The sequence below is a fragment of the Sitophilus oryzae genome, unplaced genomic scaffold (genome assembly GCF_002938485.1).
Source record: "Sitophilus oryzae breed Bouriz unplaced genomic scaffold, Soryzae_2.0 scaffold_1389_pilon_pilon, whole genome shotgun sequence".
Lineage (NCBI taxonomy): Eukaryota > Metazoa > Arthropoda > Insecta > Coleoptera > Curculionidae > Sitophilus > Sitophilus oryzae.
Genome location: NW_022146047.1, coordinates 2,423,388 through 2,444,843, shown reverse-complemented (window position 1 = coordinate 2,444,843; position 21,456 = coordinate 2,423,388). Strand labels below are relative to the sequence as shown.

The 21,456-nt window shown below is 33.0% G+C and overlaps 1 protein-coding gene across 3 annotated transcripts in view; it reads left to right on the top strand.

Annotated features, from left to right (window-relative positions):
* LOC115875528 (protein phosphatase Slingshot) overlaps positions 1-21,456 on the top strand; it is a 278,168-nt gene that overhangs the window by 132,956 nt on the left and 123,756 nt on the right. The window contains exon 1 of one of the 3 annotated variants that reach the window (XM_030891009.1): positions 11,985-12,347. The exons of the other annotated variants lie outside the window; for them this stretch is intronic. Within the exon in view, the coding sequence (XP_030746869.1) occupies positions 12,193-12,347 (155 nt within the window). The 5' untranslated portion in view covers positions 11,985-12,192. Of the gene's footprint in view, positions 1-11,984; positions 12,348-21,456 lie in introns of those variants that run through there. 3 annotated transcript variants of the gene reach the window in all.

Below are 21,456 nucleotides of genomic sequence, written 5' to 3'. Positions count from 1 at the left end.
CGACAACCCATAACCTTTGGTACTTGGTACGGCTGTCGGAGATGGAGAGCTGGCCTCTGTGGAGCAGATACTGGCTTTTCTCAAAGCCTTGAGACTGTATGATGAGTTACTCGTTATAATTCAAGAAAGAGCAACTCACAATAGATCTGTAGGGTCACGGTGATTAACCCCTCTCCTAAACATTCTACATTCTACATTGGTGTATTTTCGATAATTAGAATAGCATTTATTTATTTCTACATTTATTTCTATGTCAGCACTAAGTACATTAAAATAATTGTAATATGTTCAGTCAATAAACTCTTTATTTATTAAAAAATGCAATGTTTGTTGGAGTTGTTGATGGTATAAAATAATATTATCCTAGTGAAATATATTTTGGTGTGACAATGACAACAGAAAATTGCATCATCTGTGGATCTTCATTCACAAAACACAAAAACCATTGAATTTTTAATCATCTGCTGACGATAATATATTGATCATATATTGTCGTGCCTGTGTAAAGTGTAAAGGATGTTTTTGGATTTGTGTCTATTTTGTGTGTTTGTAATTATTTGTAAGCATGGTATATGTTTTGTAGACTCGTATATCCTGAATTATCTACTTATAGACTCAGCATTTGTGCAATCGATTTTGTTGCAAATTACTATTGGAAGTAATTGACTCGTGGTCTACTACGTCCAATTTCATCATTTCCTGAGAATTTACTGAACGTGGATACTGGTTACAAAATCTAATATTGCTCTAATTTATATTCAAATAGTACCAACCTAATACTCGCTTAGATTGAATCACGTACTGTTTATTTTTAACTAAATTTTGAATGTTGAATTCGAATGGAATATAATATATCAATAAGGACAAGCATTTATCAGGTAAAGTTTTTAGATTCTTTAAAACTCTGAAAAGAAGTTTATCAGAACGTCAGCGGTTTTAATAATAGACTTGTGCTAAAAAAGTAAAGAGTTCACGAAGTAATTACATTTAGATATTTTAAATAACTTTTCTTAATTTTTTTTATTTTTAATATTTGTCTTAAGAGGGCAGTGAGATACAACCCTTGAAACATTAGGTATAACTATCATTAATAAGATAATATTGTTTACGATTTTCATTTGGATTTTAAGGCAGTATCATTTTACAAATAAAAACTTTTTTATTTTTTTAGATTTCCGTTTCAGTGGCAAAATACCCATACTTTTTGCAAGAAAGTATAATTATATCACATTTTTAATATTAGTGTCTTTAATATTTATATGTTCGATTGTTTGGTTGTTTGTATACACTTATGTGTTAAATCACCACCATCATGAGCTTCTCACACAGATATAATGTCATGGTAAAATTAGCACATAAAACAGTTTCTAAGTTGCTATCTTAAGAGTACTTACTTTGCAGTGTAACAATACATTTACTTTTTAAGTACTACTTGACTTTACGATAGCTTCATTAAAAGCAGTTTTTTTTCAGTAAAAATGTCGAAACAATTAGATTAGTTAATAGATCATGGTTGTTGGTTTAATTTTATAATATTTATAGTTTTAATTAATAGTGATAATAATTAGTATACCTTATAGAAATTAGCTAATGGTATAATAAGAAAGCAGGCAAAAGAGTGCTAAAACATTTTATTTCTTAGTGAAATAATATAATATAGAATTTTGAGTAATATTATAAAATGAAAATGTACACTCATCTAACTACTCTAATAATTTATTATCATTAATGTCACATATAATACCATATCTTGAAAATATGTCAGGTTTCATCGACATCCCCTGCTACAATATTTTTCTGACCCAGCCACTGCTGCACTGAAGGTATTTTTAATGTTCCTTTTGGCAAATGGATTCACTTTAGGTGGAAGTAATGCTTGTTCTGCTTCTTCAGTTATTTTAGTATTTCCACCATTTTGCCAAAAACTGAACTCGATTGAAACCAACCCTCAATTTACAAACAGGTCATTTAATACAATAGTAACCTGGCAACAAACAAAGTTATAAATCATAATAAAAATATACCGGAAGATTAACCAATGCAACAATAGTGTCGTTTTAAAATGGGACGAAATAGACTAAATTCAGTAAAAAATATAAAATTTAACAATTCCACGCAAATTATAAAATGTTAATAACCACGAGTAATTATTGTCCCTCGGGCCATAGGCCATCAAAACAAAAAATGTGCCCTTGGTAATTAACACCCTTATAATTCCCTTGATACTATAACTATAAATAATAATTATTATTCGTATTCTCTATTCAGTAAATGAAACAATGTCCGTATTAACTATTGCAGTATTTTTCATTTGAAAAACTAAACATATTTACGGGTAGGTAAATTTATAAATTCAAAAGCAGAAAGGCGTTAAAATATTTTAGTATTGGAGATTGGAGGTACCTATTATTATTAATGTGTACTAATATTCCATAAATAAAACGTTACTACTCATGAATTATTGAAATAAATTGGATTTATCTCATAACTTAAATATCAATGTGTGGTCGTGGTCACATATTAATAATGATATTAGGAAATTACTTTTGATAGCAAGTTGTAATTTTCCTAATTAATCATTTTATGACATCTTGCATATCAAAAACGTTACATATCAAGAAGAACTAATTGGTTTTATTAACGAATTGCAAGAGAATGTTTCCGTATAAATAGAATTTGCTCACTACATCCATATACATATTAATAAATACTAAATTTACAACCGTTTACTGCTAAAATGAAAATCACTATTTTTTATAAATTGGAAATAAAGAATATTCAAAACTAAATACCTTCCATTTCTCTGAAATATTTAATAACACTTACACTTTTTCATATCAACCATAAAATATTTAATAGAACTTGTGTATATGTAATATAACAACTCTATATATCTTACTTGCTTACCTTTGTTTATCTAAAGGATTAGACCGTCGAAGAACTAACGAAATGCCGGTTTTCAACCGTCATTGAGTTGTTTGTACAGTGAGGAATCTCGGCAGGAACCACTGTTTTCTTTTTTCGCAGTCGGTAACCAATCAGTGACCTTGACACGGCAACAATGTATTTGCTCGTATACAGCGACTCGCAATACCACAGCAAATGTGTTTGTTTTCTGACGTTACTTTTGCAAAACGTGAAAGCGTACCAGTCCGGCTTTCCGATTGTTAGAAATTGATGAGTCACAGACACAACAAAGATTTAAATGATTTCAAATAAAAATCTTGTCAATTTGAAGGATTATAAGATACACTAAGAGAGCAAACACTGAATACACATGCAAGTTACTTATGTCTTGTTGTTTTATTGTAATAAATTAACAAACTTGATATTTAGGGAAACGTAATATTTTTAGCCGACCATACCAACAGGCATGGTAGATAGACTATTAAGATCGACAAAAAAAAGTTTTTTTTTTAATTTCACTCAAAATGAGTTATTTGGGTCATAAATGACCTAAATACAAAATATTTTCATGGTGTCTGTCTGTCTGTTCGTCTGTCTGTAACACGATAACTCAAAAACCGCTAAACCCATTTTAACCAAATTTGGCACAAAAATACTGTGGCACCCTAGAATCTCGTCATTAGTTTTTGGTGGTGGTGGGAGGTTGGTAAAGGGGTATGGGAGGGGATTAAAAAATTTAAAAAATCGTAACTCCAAAATTACAGTAGCTAGCGAAACGCGGTTTTCAATTTAAGATTAGGAATAATATTTGCAACAAAATTTGTAATAACATCAAAATCAGTCAAAGTCGCAGTTTTTGAGATAAAAAAATTGGAAAAATTCCTTTACTTTGAAACGAAAAGAACTGCCTACCTACTTTTTATTGACATATTTTAGTATGGGCGGCTATAGGTGCCTCCCGGCGCCAATTTTTTTTAATATTTTTCTAAATGTACTATTTTTTACAATTTTTATGAAATAAAGTGTTCTAAATGTTCTAACATTTAAAAATGTTTCTTCGTATCAGTCTATACACTTCATATCGTCATGTTTTAATTGTCATATGGAAATATGGCATTCCTTTAATTGTTCTTCAGCGTTGAGTCAGTGAGCATCATCAATTTAAAGTTCTCCACTTCCTATATTATACAGAATATATAAACAAGGATTATACCTAAAGAATCTATTTTTTATTTATGAATATTTTTGTGTTAACTTCAAGTAGGTGGCGTTTAAATAGATTACAGTTACATGGAATTAGTCTAACAACTACAAAAGGATTGAAGTGGCAGTAATCCCGCTTAATGTAATTATTGTCTTAGAGAGTATTTATTCTTGACTCTATATTAAAATAGGGGATATAATAGTAGAGGTAGAAGGGGGTTTCACCATCAGTGGAGCAGTGGAGCAGGTGGAGCAGAGCGCGTAAATCAGCTAGGAACATGTAAAATAGGCTAATAAACAAGAATAAACGGGTTTGAACCGCTTTGAACCGCTTTTGAACAGCTTTGAACGGGTTTGAACAAAAACTGCACAGGTCTGTTGTTTTACGCTAAAAAGCTGTTCAAAGCTGTTCAAAAGCTGTTCAAAGCAGTTCAAACCCGTTTATTCTTGTTTATTAGCCTATTTTACATATTCCTAGCTGATTTACGCGCTCTGCTCCACCTGCTCCACTGCTCCACTGATGGTGAAACCCCCTTCTACCTCTACTAATAATATTGTTAGATTCTATTTTAAATATATGAATTTGGCGTTTTTTTTTAATTATTCGGTTGCTCACGCATGTGCGCCTAAAAGGCGGGACGCGAACGACAGTGAAGGAATAGCGTCGCCGCGGCAGTCACTGCTTGACATTAACCGCGAATTCAAAAGAATTTAACAATATTATCTATTGATATTCAAATGATATACTCTGCTTCATTTTATTTATATCATTTTGTTGTTGAAATGATGTATCCACATCAAATAATACATTTCATATGTGCCTATATAAAGTTTATCACGTACGTATAACGAACCTAGTTCTGCGGTACCTTTCAGAGTCAATATTAGAGTTATGTTTACTTTATCAAAATTGCAAGGTTACGATCCATGTATATTTGTTCAATATCAATATAAGCACATTCCGGTTTGCATTTTTTAGTGTGTTTTTCTAATAAACTATACTGAGTACATAAACTTATGGTTTTAAATTTTATAGGTTATTTAAATAAGATCCGTCACATCCACCAAGTAGAGATGAGCAAAACTGCGATTCTAACCTGCGAGTGCGATTTTAATATTTAAATATTGTACTAGGTATATAATTGTCTGTGTAGGTACCTATAGCACAGTTTTTACTGCATTGTGCCATGCATCCAGTTAATAAATACATAAATACCTCGAGTATAAAAAAATAAATTCAAAAGCATTAAAAAAATTATCAAAAACACGTTGGTCTGCACGAAATGAAGCTGGCCAATCACTATCTTTGTCTTCCAATGAAATAAAATCCACGTTGGAGTCAATTTCTGAAGACGATACCGAAAAGCCTAAAAGCCGATTAGATGCTTCTAGTCTCCTTAAACAATTCAAAAGTCTAGAAATTGGTTTTATGGCGGTATTTTGGACAGACGAGACGTTTTAAATAGATTAGATGCGGTCAATAAAAAGCTTCAAATGGTGGATATTGATCTACAACTTGCTGCAGATTTATATAGCTCATTGAAAAAATATTTTTCTGAAATTTGAAATCTAGATAGTACTAAATCATTTGAGGAATATGAAAGAAGAGCCATAGAATTGTTCGGTGAGAAAGAATATGCGGCAGATAAAAAGAGAAAAGTCAAACGGAAACGACAATTTGATGAAACCAGTGATAATGAAACTCTATTTAACGCTAGGGACGATTTTTGGATAAATGTATTTAATGTTATTATTGAGAAATTAAACCTTGAAATTTACTACAGGAAAAGTGCCTACAATGACTTTTCAACCAAATTTGGTTTCTTTAGTGATTTATCTACTTTAAGTATTGACGACATTACCGATAAGTCCAGACATTTAATAACCTGTTATCCAAATGATTTAGATGAGTCAGTGCCTAATGAATTAATACATTTTCGTGAATTTATAAAATGCATTAAGGCAGCAAAACCATCTGCTAGAGAGCTTCTTAAAGTAATTTATGAAAAAAACGCTCAAGACCTGTTTCCAAATACTTTCATAGCATTAAGAATCTTCACATGTACTTTTGTTACTAACTGTTCTGCTGAACGCTCGTTTTCTGCATTGAAACGTCACTATGGAAACAGAATAACGTCTAAATCATTTGGCAGTTTTACATATTAAGTCCGATCTTTTAAAAACTATCAATTACGATGAAGTAATTGATAATTTTGCGAACAAAAAAGTACGTAGGAAACCTTTATAGGCATATAAGCAAACCTTATAGTTTTGTTGGTCGTTTGTTGTCATTTTATATGAATATTTTAATATTTATTTTATGGTCTGTGTTGATCTGTTCTGTCGGTCTATTCTGTTATTAGTCCTGTATTCAAATAAATGTTTTTTATATCCGTATTTTTTTTAATTAAAAAAAAATGTTAAGGGGCGGCAATTTTTTTTGGTCTGGGGCGGCAACTTCGTTAAGTCCGGCCCTGAGTATAGGTATTAAAACTTTATGATAAGCTGCAACTGCTGCACCTAATCATACTTACACTTTCTACGGTTCTCAGTTATCTAATTCTTTATCCTATTTATAAAAGATCTTAAGTAACTATTTTTTAAGGTGGTATAACTTTAAGGTATAACTTTTTTATTTTTTCAGATAATGAAACGAGATTTGGTATAAGATATGACATAAAATCAGGATTGCTAGATGTATTCAATTGTTTCACCGTAAATATCTACAACTTTTGATTTTTTTTAATGACGTACAATGAACCACTCTTGAAAAAAACCCGGTATATTATTGATCTTGGCCCTAGAAAATAATACCTTCTCTATAAATAAATAAAATCAGAGAAAAAATGCAATCACGGTTTACTATAAAATGCTTCAATGGACCACAAAATTACATTCACAACAAAATCGCAAATCGCAACTCCTAAAAGTTCGAACTCGCAGATAGAAGGTTATCATGGTCGTAGTTTACAAAATCACAATCGCAGCAAAATCACAAATCGCAACTATAGTAATATTGGTTGCCTAAATTGAAACTCGCGAATGGAAAAAATCGCAGTTGCAGTTTCCTATGAGAGCCAAATAGCAGGTTGCGATTACGATTTTAAAATCGCTGCGATTGAATCGCAATTTGCTAGCACGAAGTAACTGAATGTCTAAACGATAGAATTGCACAAATTTGGTACAAAATTATCTGAGAGCATAAACCCTAGTGATGTAAAATTTCCAGAAATATATTTTCGGAAATATTTCCGGAAATATTTGCTGAAACATTGGAAATATATGGAAATATTGGAAATATATGAAATATTTTAAAAAATAAGAAAAACTGAAATATGTATTTATAAAAATCATAACAAAACATCGCAAAACACAAAATGTTTATACATACATAAACACAAATAAAGAGTTATTCTTCAAATTAAAAAATAAATTAAGGTTAAATTTGTACAAAAAAAAATATTTTTGGCACACTAGTCGAGCAAGAGGCATATCTTTATCGCTGTCATCAGCATCACACTCAATAACATCTTCTTGCCAGTGCGGCTCTATCATTAGTAAGCATGTTTCTCTTTTTTGAATGAATATGACTATAAACGCTAAAACTGCGTTCCGTGGCAGCCGAAGATGGTGGCATCATCAACATTCGTGAAGCTACTTGTGATAATGAAGATGAAGAACACAGTCCTTTCCACCAGGAGACTGGGTTATCAAAACTACTTTTCCATATGAAGTTATTTCTAAATCTATTTAATCTAAAAGCTATTTCATCTATTATTTCTTTTATTATTGGCAGAAAGAATTTGGGTTTCATCAAGTTCAGAACCTTGTGATTTTGGATTTAGTAATTCTGCAGCATAATGAATCATTAAGATGTTAAGATGTTTAGGACATGCATTAACATGAAGAATTTTAGAGGATAATATTGGTTTACCTATAAATTGAACACTATACCGGGTGCGTCTCAAAAGTGGCTCACCCTTGTAACTTTTTCATTTTTTCAGATAAAAAACGAGATTTAGTATGTTAGTATATGACATATATTAGAATTGATTGACGTATTCAATTATTTTTGATCACTTCCCTTTTCACCGGAAATAAATATAACTTTTGATTTTTAAATGACACCCTCGGTATTTTTTTTTTACTTTATTCGATAGAAAATGACATGTCAAATTACATATGTCAAATTTTGACATTCTCATTTAAAAAAAATCTATTTTAAATTTCAATTTAGAGTCCCATGGCTCTGTTGAAAGCACTATTTTTTAATCAAGGAGTCTTGGAAAAATAGATTTGATCGTCTAATGTCTTTCGTGTCTTGTCCCGGGTGATTAAAGAATGCCCAAATCGTATTTTTAATCATATCTGAATTTCTTCAAACGGAACGAGGGTGGTTCATTAGCATATTTGGAAGAAGCATTTTTTTACGAATAATTTGATACCACACGCTTGGTATTTCGAGTCAAATTGTCGTTATGAATTGCATGTTATGATTTCAAATAAACCATATGAGAAAATGTCAAAAGATGACATATGATATGTCATTATATTCAGAGTGTTATTTTCTGTCCAATAATGTAAAAAAAATACGGAGGGTGCCATATGAAAATCAAAAGTTGTAGTCATTTCCGGTAAAACAGAAAGTGACCAAAAACAATTGAATACGTCAATCAATCCTAGTTTATGTCATATACCAAATCTCGTTTTTTTATCTGAAAAAATAAAATAGTTATAGGGGGTGAGCCTTTTGAGACGCACCTGGTATAATCGGGACAGAATCTGCTATATTTTAAAAAAATTCCACTGATACGTCACTTACTACTTTTGAATTTTTACAGAACAAACATTGTAAAATAGAGATTCTCAGGTATAACGACCATTTCTTAATAACCTTTCACCCTCGGGAGATAACGCCAAGTCGAGACTTGACATGGCGTCTAGACGAGCGGGCCGGAGTTTGCGAATATTATCGGGTCTTTCTTCGCATTCCGACTTGGTCGGCCGATGGCAAGGTCATTCGCGCTAAAAAAGGCCGCCGTCTTTGTCAAAGACGCCACCATGTGCCGATGCCCCTACTCGTGCGAGCGAGAAAGAGACGGAAAACCCGTTCGTTCGCACCAAATCACTCCAAAAGGGTATTATTATGCAGATTGGGTGCGTTGTTGGGGCTTATGGAGAACCAGAGGACGCGGAGTAGTTTTGTTCGCGGGGTATACGTTAATTTATAACCGACATTGCTTTGTTTGTGTCGGTCTGGAATCGATATCTTCCCTTTTGGAAAGCGGGGTCACGAAATGCTTCCAGTGATTTTATATTGCGTAACACAAAAGAATACGTTTAAAAATAGAGGCCGAATTAATTACACGATAAGTATTTTTTTGGCGATATAATTATACAATAGTTATATTTCCTTTATTTTGGTATGGATGAAAATTGGTTGTAATTATTAATATTTGAATGAAAATTGGTATCTGGGAGTTTTTTGACATGAGAAATTTGATTTTGATGTCAATATGACTCCTACTTGTAGAGGACGCCACCTACATATTTTTCAACTGGTTTGAGGACTAATAACTTTTCGTCCGTACCTGTATAAAACTACTGAGTAAAAATATACATTTGCGACGCTTTTTACGTTAAAAATGTCTCTTGGTAAAAATCGCTACGAGTAATGGTTCAAATATTGACGTTATTAGTTATTAGTTAAATATTATTGTGAAAATTGTCATTAATCACAATACATTTACACTACACGAGAAATTTATTTGCATATATTTACGTTTCATAAATTAAATAGGTGTATTAATCGATCTAGTTGTTTATTCCATATTTACCTTTGCCATCATCCATAAAGCTTAAGAAAAAATAGTCTTATCGTTAAGAAATAAACGAAAATATTCTGAGAAGTTCTCAAGTTCCGTACAGCCAAATTTCGATGCTTCTAAAGGGGCGAGATATGCGAGAAAAAAGTATCAAGAGCAGTGCAAGTGTTTGTTTACTTTTGTAAATATTATTTGTTGTACCTATTTTATTTGTTTAGTGCGATTTAGTTAGCTTAAATAAAGAAGTTGGCGGTCTTGCACAGATGATGAAAGCAGTATTTGTTAATGTACTCTTATTGGTATTCTCTTTAATATTTTGCAGTAGTTTGATAGCGAAATAAAAGAATATGTATCAGCTTGCATCAATTACACCATCACCTACTTTCCACCTAAACGAGCTATCATCTATTAAATTACAATAGATATGTTTGTTATTCAGAACTATTGCTAATTCAAATGAATTTTTGATCTTGGTATGAACGTACAGAAGAATTCTGCAAGAGGCTACACCTTGAAAGGGTAATTTTAATGTTCAATTAGGCAAGGGAGATAGAGAATTTTCCAAGAGATCACAAGCTTGACATTTCTCAACAGCAGATATCCATTCCATGCCTCTGAATAGATACATGTGAGAAATAAATATCAAGAGTAAGTTGTGTTGTTTACTTATATAAATATTATAAATGTATACCTAATATATTTGCTTAATACGGTGTAATTAGCTTAAGCTGTTTTAGTAAAAAAGATGGGGGTCTTGTATACATGATACAAGCGTTTTGGAGGTACCGTCAATGTATGCTCTTAAGGACACTACTCACTACTGTTAATGCTGTGATTTGATGCATCCATGCACGAATCTATACATAATGAGAATGAGGATAATGCAGTGCGTCGATGCGATGGGTTCTGCGGTGGTTCGGCGAGAATTCGATTTTTGGGTGAACCATCAAAGGAAAAATCACGAAACGACGAATCAATCTCGTATCTCGTTCTTAGTTGATTTGACAGTGTGTCTGTGCAGCGGGCAATCATGTGCAGTGATGCAATCTTAATCAGTTAGTTGCTGTGTGTTGTCACACAATGCACGAATGTTTCAAACGCATTGATAGTACGTTGTGCATCAGCTTCTAAGTAATTACAAGGTTTATAACATAAGTTTACTGGACAGTTTAGAAAGCAGTCTTCCACAATAAAATCTAAGTAAGTCGAAGTTATGAAAGAACACTAATAATCTGACCGACTCAATTATATATCTGCATCCCCATGCGTATGCAAAGAAAATTAAGTCCTTCTACTGTGGGTGCCAAACTGCAAACGAGCAAACGATCTAGCTAAAAACAGAGACGGACACTCCACTAACTGGACCCAGAACTGTTCTTCTTCCCAAGTGGACGCCATCTTAAAGCAGAACCCAATAACTTGGAAAACTCCATTCGTAATTGGAATGGGAATCCTCCAACGGTCTAAGGCAGTCGAAGAAATTTCTCAGGATCTCTCTCTTCGGATTATCGCGGGGTTTTTAACAGGATCTCCTCAATGAACCCTTCGGTAGATTGAAGCTAAGAAACAACGGCGAATGCAGATTCTGTGGGGAAAATGGGAAAACGCCAGAACACCTTATCATTGACTGCGCTGAGGATGACAACCATTCGTGCCACCATAAACTTTGGTACGACTGCTATCGGAGATGAAAAACTAACCCGTGTAAAACGTCTCTCTGAAGCTGTATGATGTATGATGAGTTATAACTCAAGAAACGAGAACACAATAGATTTATAAGGTCGCGGTGATTAACTTCCCCTCTCCCATACATCTACATCTACATTCCCATGTAACATCTTAAAAATGGAAACGAGGGAAGTTCAGAATCAAACCTCCCCCCTCCCTCTTCTAGGAAAATCGACTCGGGTGACGTAGATATCTCGTCAACCCTTGTGGTAAAGCACGAGGGCCGGCGTTCGTTGTGCGCCCACGCACCCAGAAAGAGACGGAAACATCGAAATAGTGGAGTACGGCCGGGGCCAACTACGTACGCACGCCGTAAACTTTTCAGTCGTTTTCTCAGCCAGTGCGAGTCGGTTCGGTGGCCGCGTTCGTCGTCCACCAGGTCGCGCAGCAGCCGTTCGAATTTCGTGTTCGTCGATAAAGATCGGCACCGCGAATCTTGTTCCTTTTTTGGTAATGGTCGAGTGTGAAGGAGCCGCTGTCGATCGTGTGAAAATATCCTCGCCAAATACTTAGTGTTAAGTGGGTCCATATGATTCTATACTGGGCCGATGTGAATCTAGGAGCGGGCAAAAAATTTAGGCCGCGACTCGGCCAAGATTCTTCTTGTGTAAACAGTGGCCGATTGTTGTTCACGATTCCCAACTATTTCAGAGTGTCTTCGGAGTTTGCCGTCAATGTCGGCAGGTAATGATGTTTGCATACAAGTATTTTAAGTAAATAGTAGAAATAGTTTGTATATTTACATTTTACAATATACCTATACAGAATTGGAGTCACCAAACATATGAATCATTGATGTTGATGAAATTTTTAATGAAGTTTTTGGTATTGATAATAAGAAGAGTTACTAACTAAACTGACATTGACGTTAAATACTTTGTTGTGCATTGTGCAATACTAATGTTGACATAACATAAAATTAAGTATTTTTGAAGTAATTAGTTTATATTCAAAGTTACTAAAACCTTATATTTTTTTGAAAAATTTATGTTAATTTTTATTATTTTTTGATAATATCTGTGCTAATTGTCTAGTGTTACGCGTGCTTATAATTATGTAGTTAGCAAAGACATTATAAATATAGACCGAACATCTCATTCATAAATACTCGTTGGTAGTGTATCAAACATTCCAATGTGTCAAACAAGGACAGAAGAGACAGAGAAGTCTAAAATTTCCGACCCCGGCAACTAGGCTCATTTGGATTGTTTTAATGGCCAGTGGCGTATCGTTTTTTGGAACGAATTTAATTAGTAAAGTATTTAGTAAAATGTTTACTCCATATTAATATACTACATTAACACTTTTTCGTCAGGTGAGTTTTGTTATAAGGTCTAATATAATAATATAATTAATATCCCACATATACTTATGTTGAAACGTTAGTAGGTAGTTTTCGAAAATCGCTCCAACGTCGATTTTCAATTTAAACTTTCAGTTAATTCTATATAAACTTTCAGTTACTTTTGAATATTTACAGGGTGACTCAGGCTTCCGAAACAGTTCTATATTAGGTTTGTGGTTGGTGACTTTTCTTTCAATTTTTTTTCAGAATATGGAGGCAATGGTAAAGCACGTTTTAGACATTTTTGTAAACATAGATGGCCGGAACATATTTTCAAACTAAAGTTGTAGATTTGCCATTAAATTTCCATTCCAGAAATACCTAGGGTTGCCACCTGTCCTTTTTTGAAAAGGACAGTCCTTTTTTGGAATAACTTGTCCTTTTGACTTTTTTTGACTTAAAAAGTCATTTTTATTTACGTATTTTCCCTGAGAAAATTACCTACAGCAAACAGAAATATTATTTTCGTCTAAATTTAATTAGAGATGTTATAAAACTTATAAATACATTTTTCTTGTTTAAAATAGGCAACATTATTTAGAACTTCCCATTTAATCTCAAATGATAATTTAGGTTTTAGTTTTACCTTTTTTGTTAGTAATTAGTAACGATTTAGTTAGTTCGCAATCGATAGCTACCTGCAAAGTACTGTGTAATAGATGTTTATTATTAATAACTTCCTATACCCAAAATCAATATTTAATGAGAAAATTGTGTTTTTTTAAAAATATAAGACAAGATTTAACTTTCGGTCTTCTTCTTGTATTATGATGGCCCTGATACGAGGCAATTACCTTTTAGTCTCTCAATAGAAGGCATTTATCATTAAAAGTATCAAATCTGTGTGCTACAGTATGGGATTTCTGTCGCATAATAATGAATATTACGTTTATTTACAAATCCATTACTTTTAAAGGTAGACAATCAAATTTTAGTTAAATGTCCCAATCTTCATGAACTGTATTAAGCATATGTATTGCGGTTTGAATCACCCCGAGAATCACCCTGTATGTTGACAAAAATATTTTGAAAATGTGCGTTACAATGGCCCCCATCTTATGTAAAAAATTGAAATAAAAATTACAAACCAAAAACGTAATAGGTAAAAAGCTTTTTGGAGGCCTGGGTCACTCTGTATATAGGTATGTATAAAACTAGTAGCCTAAGAATTGTTTACAGTTCGTCCCATTCTAAAAAAAACACACCGTACAAATAACTCTAGGAGAGGTATTTGTACGGTGGTAAAAAATTGTTTAAACGAGGCCGAAGGGGCAGATAATGCAATAAAATGTAAAAAAAGGGCGGGTAAACACCTTTGTTTATTTGTTGAGCAAAATTCCTTTAGAATATCGTATATAATGACCAAAATATGACGCAATTTTAAGAAAAAAAAATGTCATTTTCTGGCTTATCATAAAGTTTCAAATGCAACGTTTATATTCAAATTTGTTATGATCTACAAGAGTTAAGTAGTAGTTGAGACTGTACTTGTACTTTAGTAGTAATTGAGAATTATAATTCAATTACCGGCTACTACGTTCTTGTTTTAATAGCTCAAAATTCAACAAATATAATTAGAAATTATTTTAATTGTGAGAGGCTCCCTTGTGAGACGCCTATGTATGGCGATTACGGCGCGGCGGAAACAATACCTACCTGTGAAAAGACAAATTCGGGTAATTTGAGCTTATTTTTCCACACATTTGACACTGTCGTACCATATTGAAAATTCGCAGATTCAAAAGTACGTTAAACAAAGCAAAAAACTACTGAAAACACTGAAAAGTTCACTTCGAACTTGATTCCGACTTCAAACATACCGTAAGCTAAACGTAGTACGCTATAACGGACCATGGGCCGTCGCGAGGGGTGGTGGGACGGACGGCTCATTTCATTCCGTAAGACTAGCAGCGACGTTGCCAATAGTTCTAGACGTTTCAGCACATTAAACAGTAAACATGTCCTTTAATAGTAACGCATATATCCTCTGGTTAATAACATATTATTACGCATGCTTCTTTAAAAATAAACTATTAATTTAATTAAAAAATTGAGATTTATTGATATCCGGTGAAGGTTTTAAAGTCACCTTTTCTGCAAATCAAACTAAGTAGATAGGCGCAAATTTGAGATGTGGCAATGTCGCTTTCTCTATCTCAGTTGGTTTTTACAGTACGTAGTCAACCTCCGATTGTTTGATCGGGTTAAAATGCAAAATGTGATATCTGTTCTTCCTAAATCTATGGTAGTTAGTAAGAAGTTTAGCATACGAAAATTGGCTAGGTACTTAGTAATCTTACACAAGATCATCCAGAAGAGAAGAATATATAGAATCAAGAGAATATTTTTGTGTAAATTGTAATAAAGTTACTTATTCTTGTGTACAATAATTACGAGGTCATGTATATGAAACATCTAGGCTGACTTTTTAATAAAGATTTTTGTGTTGATAATAAATTTTGAGGTGGCAATAAAATATGGTGTTAAATCTTAGATTATGAATTGGTAAATTATAAATATTGGTATATCAAAAGCTTAAGTCTTCTAATACACTGTATAATATTCTGCATTGATTTTGAATAGGTTTCAGAATTGGAAATTTATTTTAGCAAAACACTGATTGAGCACATCTATACTATTGATGTTTCTCCCGTGTTGTTTACATTGCGATGCAAAATGATTGATGAAGATGGAGCCCTATTTCTTTGATTAAGTGGTTTCAGATTAAAATCCCAAGACCGTTTATTTGTTTTTTTTAGTTTAGAACGCATGGGAAGATGAATTAGAATGAATTCCTGTTGTAATTCATCATTGTATTATGTTAATGTTATGTTATTCCAAATTTGTTGGATTAAAAAAATTGTTTTTACGTTTTATTATTGAATTTGTATTATTATAACAGTTCTAAAACATTTTAGCTATGAAATGCATTATCATTCACTCTATGTAGGTAATTTTTGTATTATTATTGTGGTATAGAGTAAATGTGTGACATATAAACAGTGTTGCTGATTCCTAACAAGGATATTTAGGGTATATGTCCTCAATGTCAACACATAATCGATTTGTATGTTTTATTACCTCCCCTCGAGAGGCAGTGAATGTCCAGGTGTTTTTATACCTACGAGAATGTTTTTTTTGTTACTATGGGGATCTACCTGGCTGAGATTTAAACGTACTCAGCTGCTACAAAAGATTTTTCAGATTATAATTGACTATAATATCGTAATCTAACAAAAATCACTGAAGTATAAAATAAAATATTCTTACAATTTACAATATAAACATTGATAAAATATGGTATAGTATATCCAACGAGAGAATATAGTGAGTGACACTTTTTTCCTCCCATTATAATTCAAAGAAGGTTGTTTTTTCTGGCACTTTTTGAATGTCGACTGTTCTTTTGCTGCATGGTTAAACTATTTATGCTAAGGGCAGTTTAATTGATAATTGTATATCATCATTAGTAAGTACTTGTGAAGACAACCTTGAAAAAATCATTGTACAAGGCAAAGTAGAAGGCCGAAGACCCAGAGGACGATCACCATCAAGATGGCTTGACCAAATAGCAAATATTACAGGTCATCCATTTCAATCAAATCTCCGATCGCCAACGATGGAAGACCAAATTCACCAGCTGCAGATAGCCATAATGTCACGATTCTTCAGACATGAAGAGACGACGAAGAAGACTATCATCATTTTCAGCTTATTCAACCATTTCCAATTATGGTGTAACCTCCCTCACTTACTCTCTTTGTAGTTGGGCCCGTTGTTGTCTATTATTGGCTATGCGGGCCCAAAATATCCGTGATAATTTCCTAATATCATTGTCCCATCTCTGGTTCGGTCTTCTAGGTCTCTTAATTCTTCGTGGGTACCATGCTGTAATTTTCGTGGTATATCTGTTGTCCGATTTCTTGTCAGGTGTCCTGCCCATTGCCATTTGATGGATTTGACTCTGTGGATGACATCTATTACCTGGGTCTATTGTCGTATCCACCCTATTCTTTTACATTGTCTCTTGGTTATTCCCAGCATATTTCATTCCATTGAGCGTTGAGCGATCTGCGGTTTTCTTATGATGTCCATTTTAAGTGTCCATGTTTTGCATGCATAGGTCATGACTGGTAGCACACCTTGGTCGAATGTTTTCTTCTTCAGATAGAGTGGCATTCTAGATTTGAATATGATTGAGTTTCTTCCATAATTACTCCATGCTAACTTAATTTTTCTGTTGATTTCTGGTAGTAAAGATCCCGGGGTGTGTATTAGTTGTCCCAAATATTGTTCTGTTCTTCTACTATTTCCAGTGTTATTTATTAACGAAGAATGTCTTTTCTGTCCACCAGTTCGTTGTACATTTACTTTAGTTTCTGCTAAATTCATTTTGAGACCCACTTTATTGCTGGCTGTATTTAGTCCAAGCAATTAGGATTATGTCATCAGCGAATCTTAGATGGTTAAGATATTGTCCATCTATTTTTAATCCTTAAGATATATCGAGTCGAAAGCCTTCTCAAAGTCTATAAAGGCTATGGCTAGTGGAAGTTTATATTGCCGTATTGTGTTAGTATCGACATACTACATCCAAAATATGGCAGGAAGTACAATTTACTCTTGAATTAAGATGTCAGACAACTGTCATGTCGAATACAACTCGTTGGATAGACTTGGGCATAGGGTGTAGATATTAAATCTTAAGGATTTTTTTTTGTTTGTAGTGTCTTAATTAACTTTAAGACAACTTTTTTTAAAATTTTGTTTGGTTTGGATTTGGTACCACTTTATGAACAATAGTAGAATTATGTTTTATTATTTAAGAACATATTATATTAAAAATAAATTATCGGTGTGTACAAATAATTGTACCACATGCTAAAACAGTGAAGATTTTTGGATAATTATGTGATTACAATCAGTAGCAGATATGCATATGAAATAAATAATCAATTACCTTTTTTTATAGTAACACAAATTGTACTGCAGTAAAGTTGTATCTAGTTAAAAGTGTGTCAAAGTTTATCTAAAAGCTATTTAATCATAATAATGTAATTATTTCTTATCTAGCAGGTTACGAAAAAATACATACTGATAGCGTACGAAAATCTATATGTACTACGTATATGGGTTTTGGAAACTTTTAATTGGTTCTCAATTTTCAACAGATATAAAAATATCTCCTAGAATTTTAGGAATAAATATTGATAATCAATTCATAATAATGCCTTCTTTATAACTATCAAATAATGTACTTAATACACATTAAAACTAGGTAGTCCACCTAGACAATGCTTCCGTGGCGATTTATTGAGAATAAATCAATATAAAGCAACAATTGAAAGAAATGTAAATATTTTTTTCAATTATTGCTTTATATTTTTATGATATTTTCGCAAGAAGTCCTAAACCATAAACAAAAATATTAAAGAAGGATAATTGGAAATATATAAAATGAAGTGTTTGGGGAACACTAAGTACTTTATAATAGATATTTAATACCCAAGAGCAATATACGCTCATTAAATAAACAACTGCCATTTGTCAAGGTTTTTATCTGTACAGGTAAAACTAAAACATAAAAGAATTAAATAAAAAGTTATATGATGATATTCTATTTTAAGTTAGACGTTTAAATATCTTTAGTACCTATTACATTAGTACCATTCGCAGATGCATACGCAATTAATTTATAGATAAATTAAGGAATCTCAATTGAAGATATATCTTTAATTTCTCTTTTTCTTATCGTCATTTCTAGAATTCCGAAATAACCCGTTACAACAGTATGAACATTACTTAAAATACAGTTACTGTTTATGCCGAGGTTTATGCCTATGCTAAATGTAATGAATGATAATAAATCCTTTATTAAAGAAGAGTTTACACGTGCAAATTGGAAATTTGAAAAGTATCAAAGATTAAAGGAAGATTGTAGATGAAAGAACACTTTTGGCAAACTCCAAAAAATCTTGAAAGCACTCAAAATGTTTCTACAGGAGAGTAATAAAAAGCCTAATATATCAAGCTCATTCGAACGTATGACAACAAAGGCTAAGTTGGAGACCTAAAAAGAAAACGGTAGTTTATTGTACTCAGTTGACGTTTATGTATATACGTCTAGTGCCTTATAGATATATTGTTTTGCAATAAAATTCAATATAGATTTTTGTTCGGATCATTGTTTGGGAGATATAGAATGCTACGTAATATAGAAAACCATAAATTTTATTCTTGCGAAATTGGTTTGGAATAAATGTCGGACTAGTGTTTTTTTACTAAAATTTATACTAGTACTCCTACATTCATTTTGTTGAGTGCTTGTGTGATATTATCGTGAGTCAAAAATTCCGAGTGATGCCAACTCGTAGGAAATTTCCCGATTCGTGGGAAATTTCGGGATCCAGAGGGAAAAGGGAATTTTTAACCCAAAACACCATATTCGTGGGGAAAGTTTATGTATTATTCGTAAAAAAATAGTTATCGTATTCAGCAAACTGGTTAAAGCGAACCTTTTATAATGATAACGATATCTTACTTTAAAAACCTCTTAAGTTCAGTTTTTGACAGAAGTTATATTTTTAGCCTATTTCGATCAAGACCTTAAGTCTACTGTATTGTAAGACGAAATTGAATAATTTTGATTATTGCACTATTTGTGGACAATTTTTTTTCACAATTAGTAGCTCACTTGAAAAAGTCATTTGTTTCTCTGGTGAAAACAACTCCCAGTGGATGACATACCAAGAATTTACAACTTTGAGAAACACCTCACTGTAGTATTGAGTAATAAAAAGGATTGGAAGGAAGAAACGCTTATTCAGCATGTAAAAGACCATACCATAACGTGGTATACTGATGCTTTCAAAACCAAAGCAGGGACAGGGATAGAAGTATTTGGGTCGAAAACTAAATACTCCGAACCAATAGGCATCACCTAGCCCAGTATCCTTCAGGCAGAAATTTACGCTATCGAAAGGTGCGTGCAATTTATCTTAGATCTTAGATAGGAACTATCGAAAACAGGAAATTGCCATCCTATCCGATAGTCGAGCAGCACTAAACGCGATCAACTCAGTAACCATCAATTCCAAGTTGGTCAAAGAATGCCTAGGGAAGTTCAACAAATTAGGCAAAGAAAATAAAGTCCTCCTACTCTGGGTGCCTGCTCACCAAGGGATAGAAGGCAATGAAAAAGCAAATTATCTAGCTAGAAAAGGAGCGAACACTCCACTAACTGGATCAGAACCGTTCTGTTTTCCAAACGGGAACCAACTGAAAGCGGAACTGAAGAATCTGGAAGACTCCATCTGTAACTTGGAATGGGTGTCGATCGAACACTATACACGATCTAAGACACTCGAAAAAGTTCCTCAGAACTTACGATGGAGAGAAATCAAAGGTTTTCCTTGAGTTAAGTAAAAACAATCTTCGGATTGTCACGGGGTTTCTCACTGTATCCTCAACGAACACCTCAGTAGGCTGAAGCTGAGAAATAACGGCGAATGCAGATTCTGTGGGGAAAATGGGGAAACACCAGAACACCTTATCACTGAGTGATATATATCGTTATAACTCAAGAAAGGGGAACACACAATAGATCTGTAAAGTCGCGGTGATTAACTCCCCTCCTAAACATCCTACATTCTGGTGAAAACAGTTTTTGGGTACTTACTAGGTTTTCAAAGTAAGGTATCCTAAAGCATTATGTCAACTAAATACATCTAAATCTTTCACACGGTAAAAATAAAATTTCGGGCAAAATGATGCGCGAAATTTTATTTCCTCTATGAACAGGACGCACAACGCAACTTATAGGAGTGAATCGCTATGGCAATCTTGTAAGTCGGAGAGAGAAAAATGCGAGGTGTTTATTACCTAATGACATAATCCGACGCTATATTAAAGCGTTTGGGAAAATACTTAGCGTGTTGTACTCGTCGTACACACGAAAATCGGCACCCAAAGCCTGAAATGCCAACCCGGTATAGATTTTAAAGATAATATATGTTTTCTTCTCTACTTCGTTTCTCAAATTATTATATTAGGTACATATGGCGCTTTCAACGGTATCATACAAGACAAAAAAATAATTAGGTGGCTTTGATACAAATTTATAGTTGTTATAATATGACATTACATTGTAATACCCCGAACCTAATCAAAATGCAAAAATAAAGGTTATGTGATCATTTCGAAATGAGTTCGTCAGAATGGTGAGACTCAAAACAGTAATGATTTGGCGGTCGGTTTATTGATCTTAGGTTGTCTCGCTATAGCTCTATAGCAATCAAAACCCGCTTACTGTGTGTTTTGATTGCTTTGGTTTCACTCTTTTGTTTTTTGTTCGCTTTTTTCTGTTTGATTAATCCACATCTGATTGCTTTGAATATTTTGATTTTAAAATTGAATGTATTAGGATAATCAAATATCAACGACAGCTCA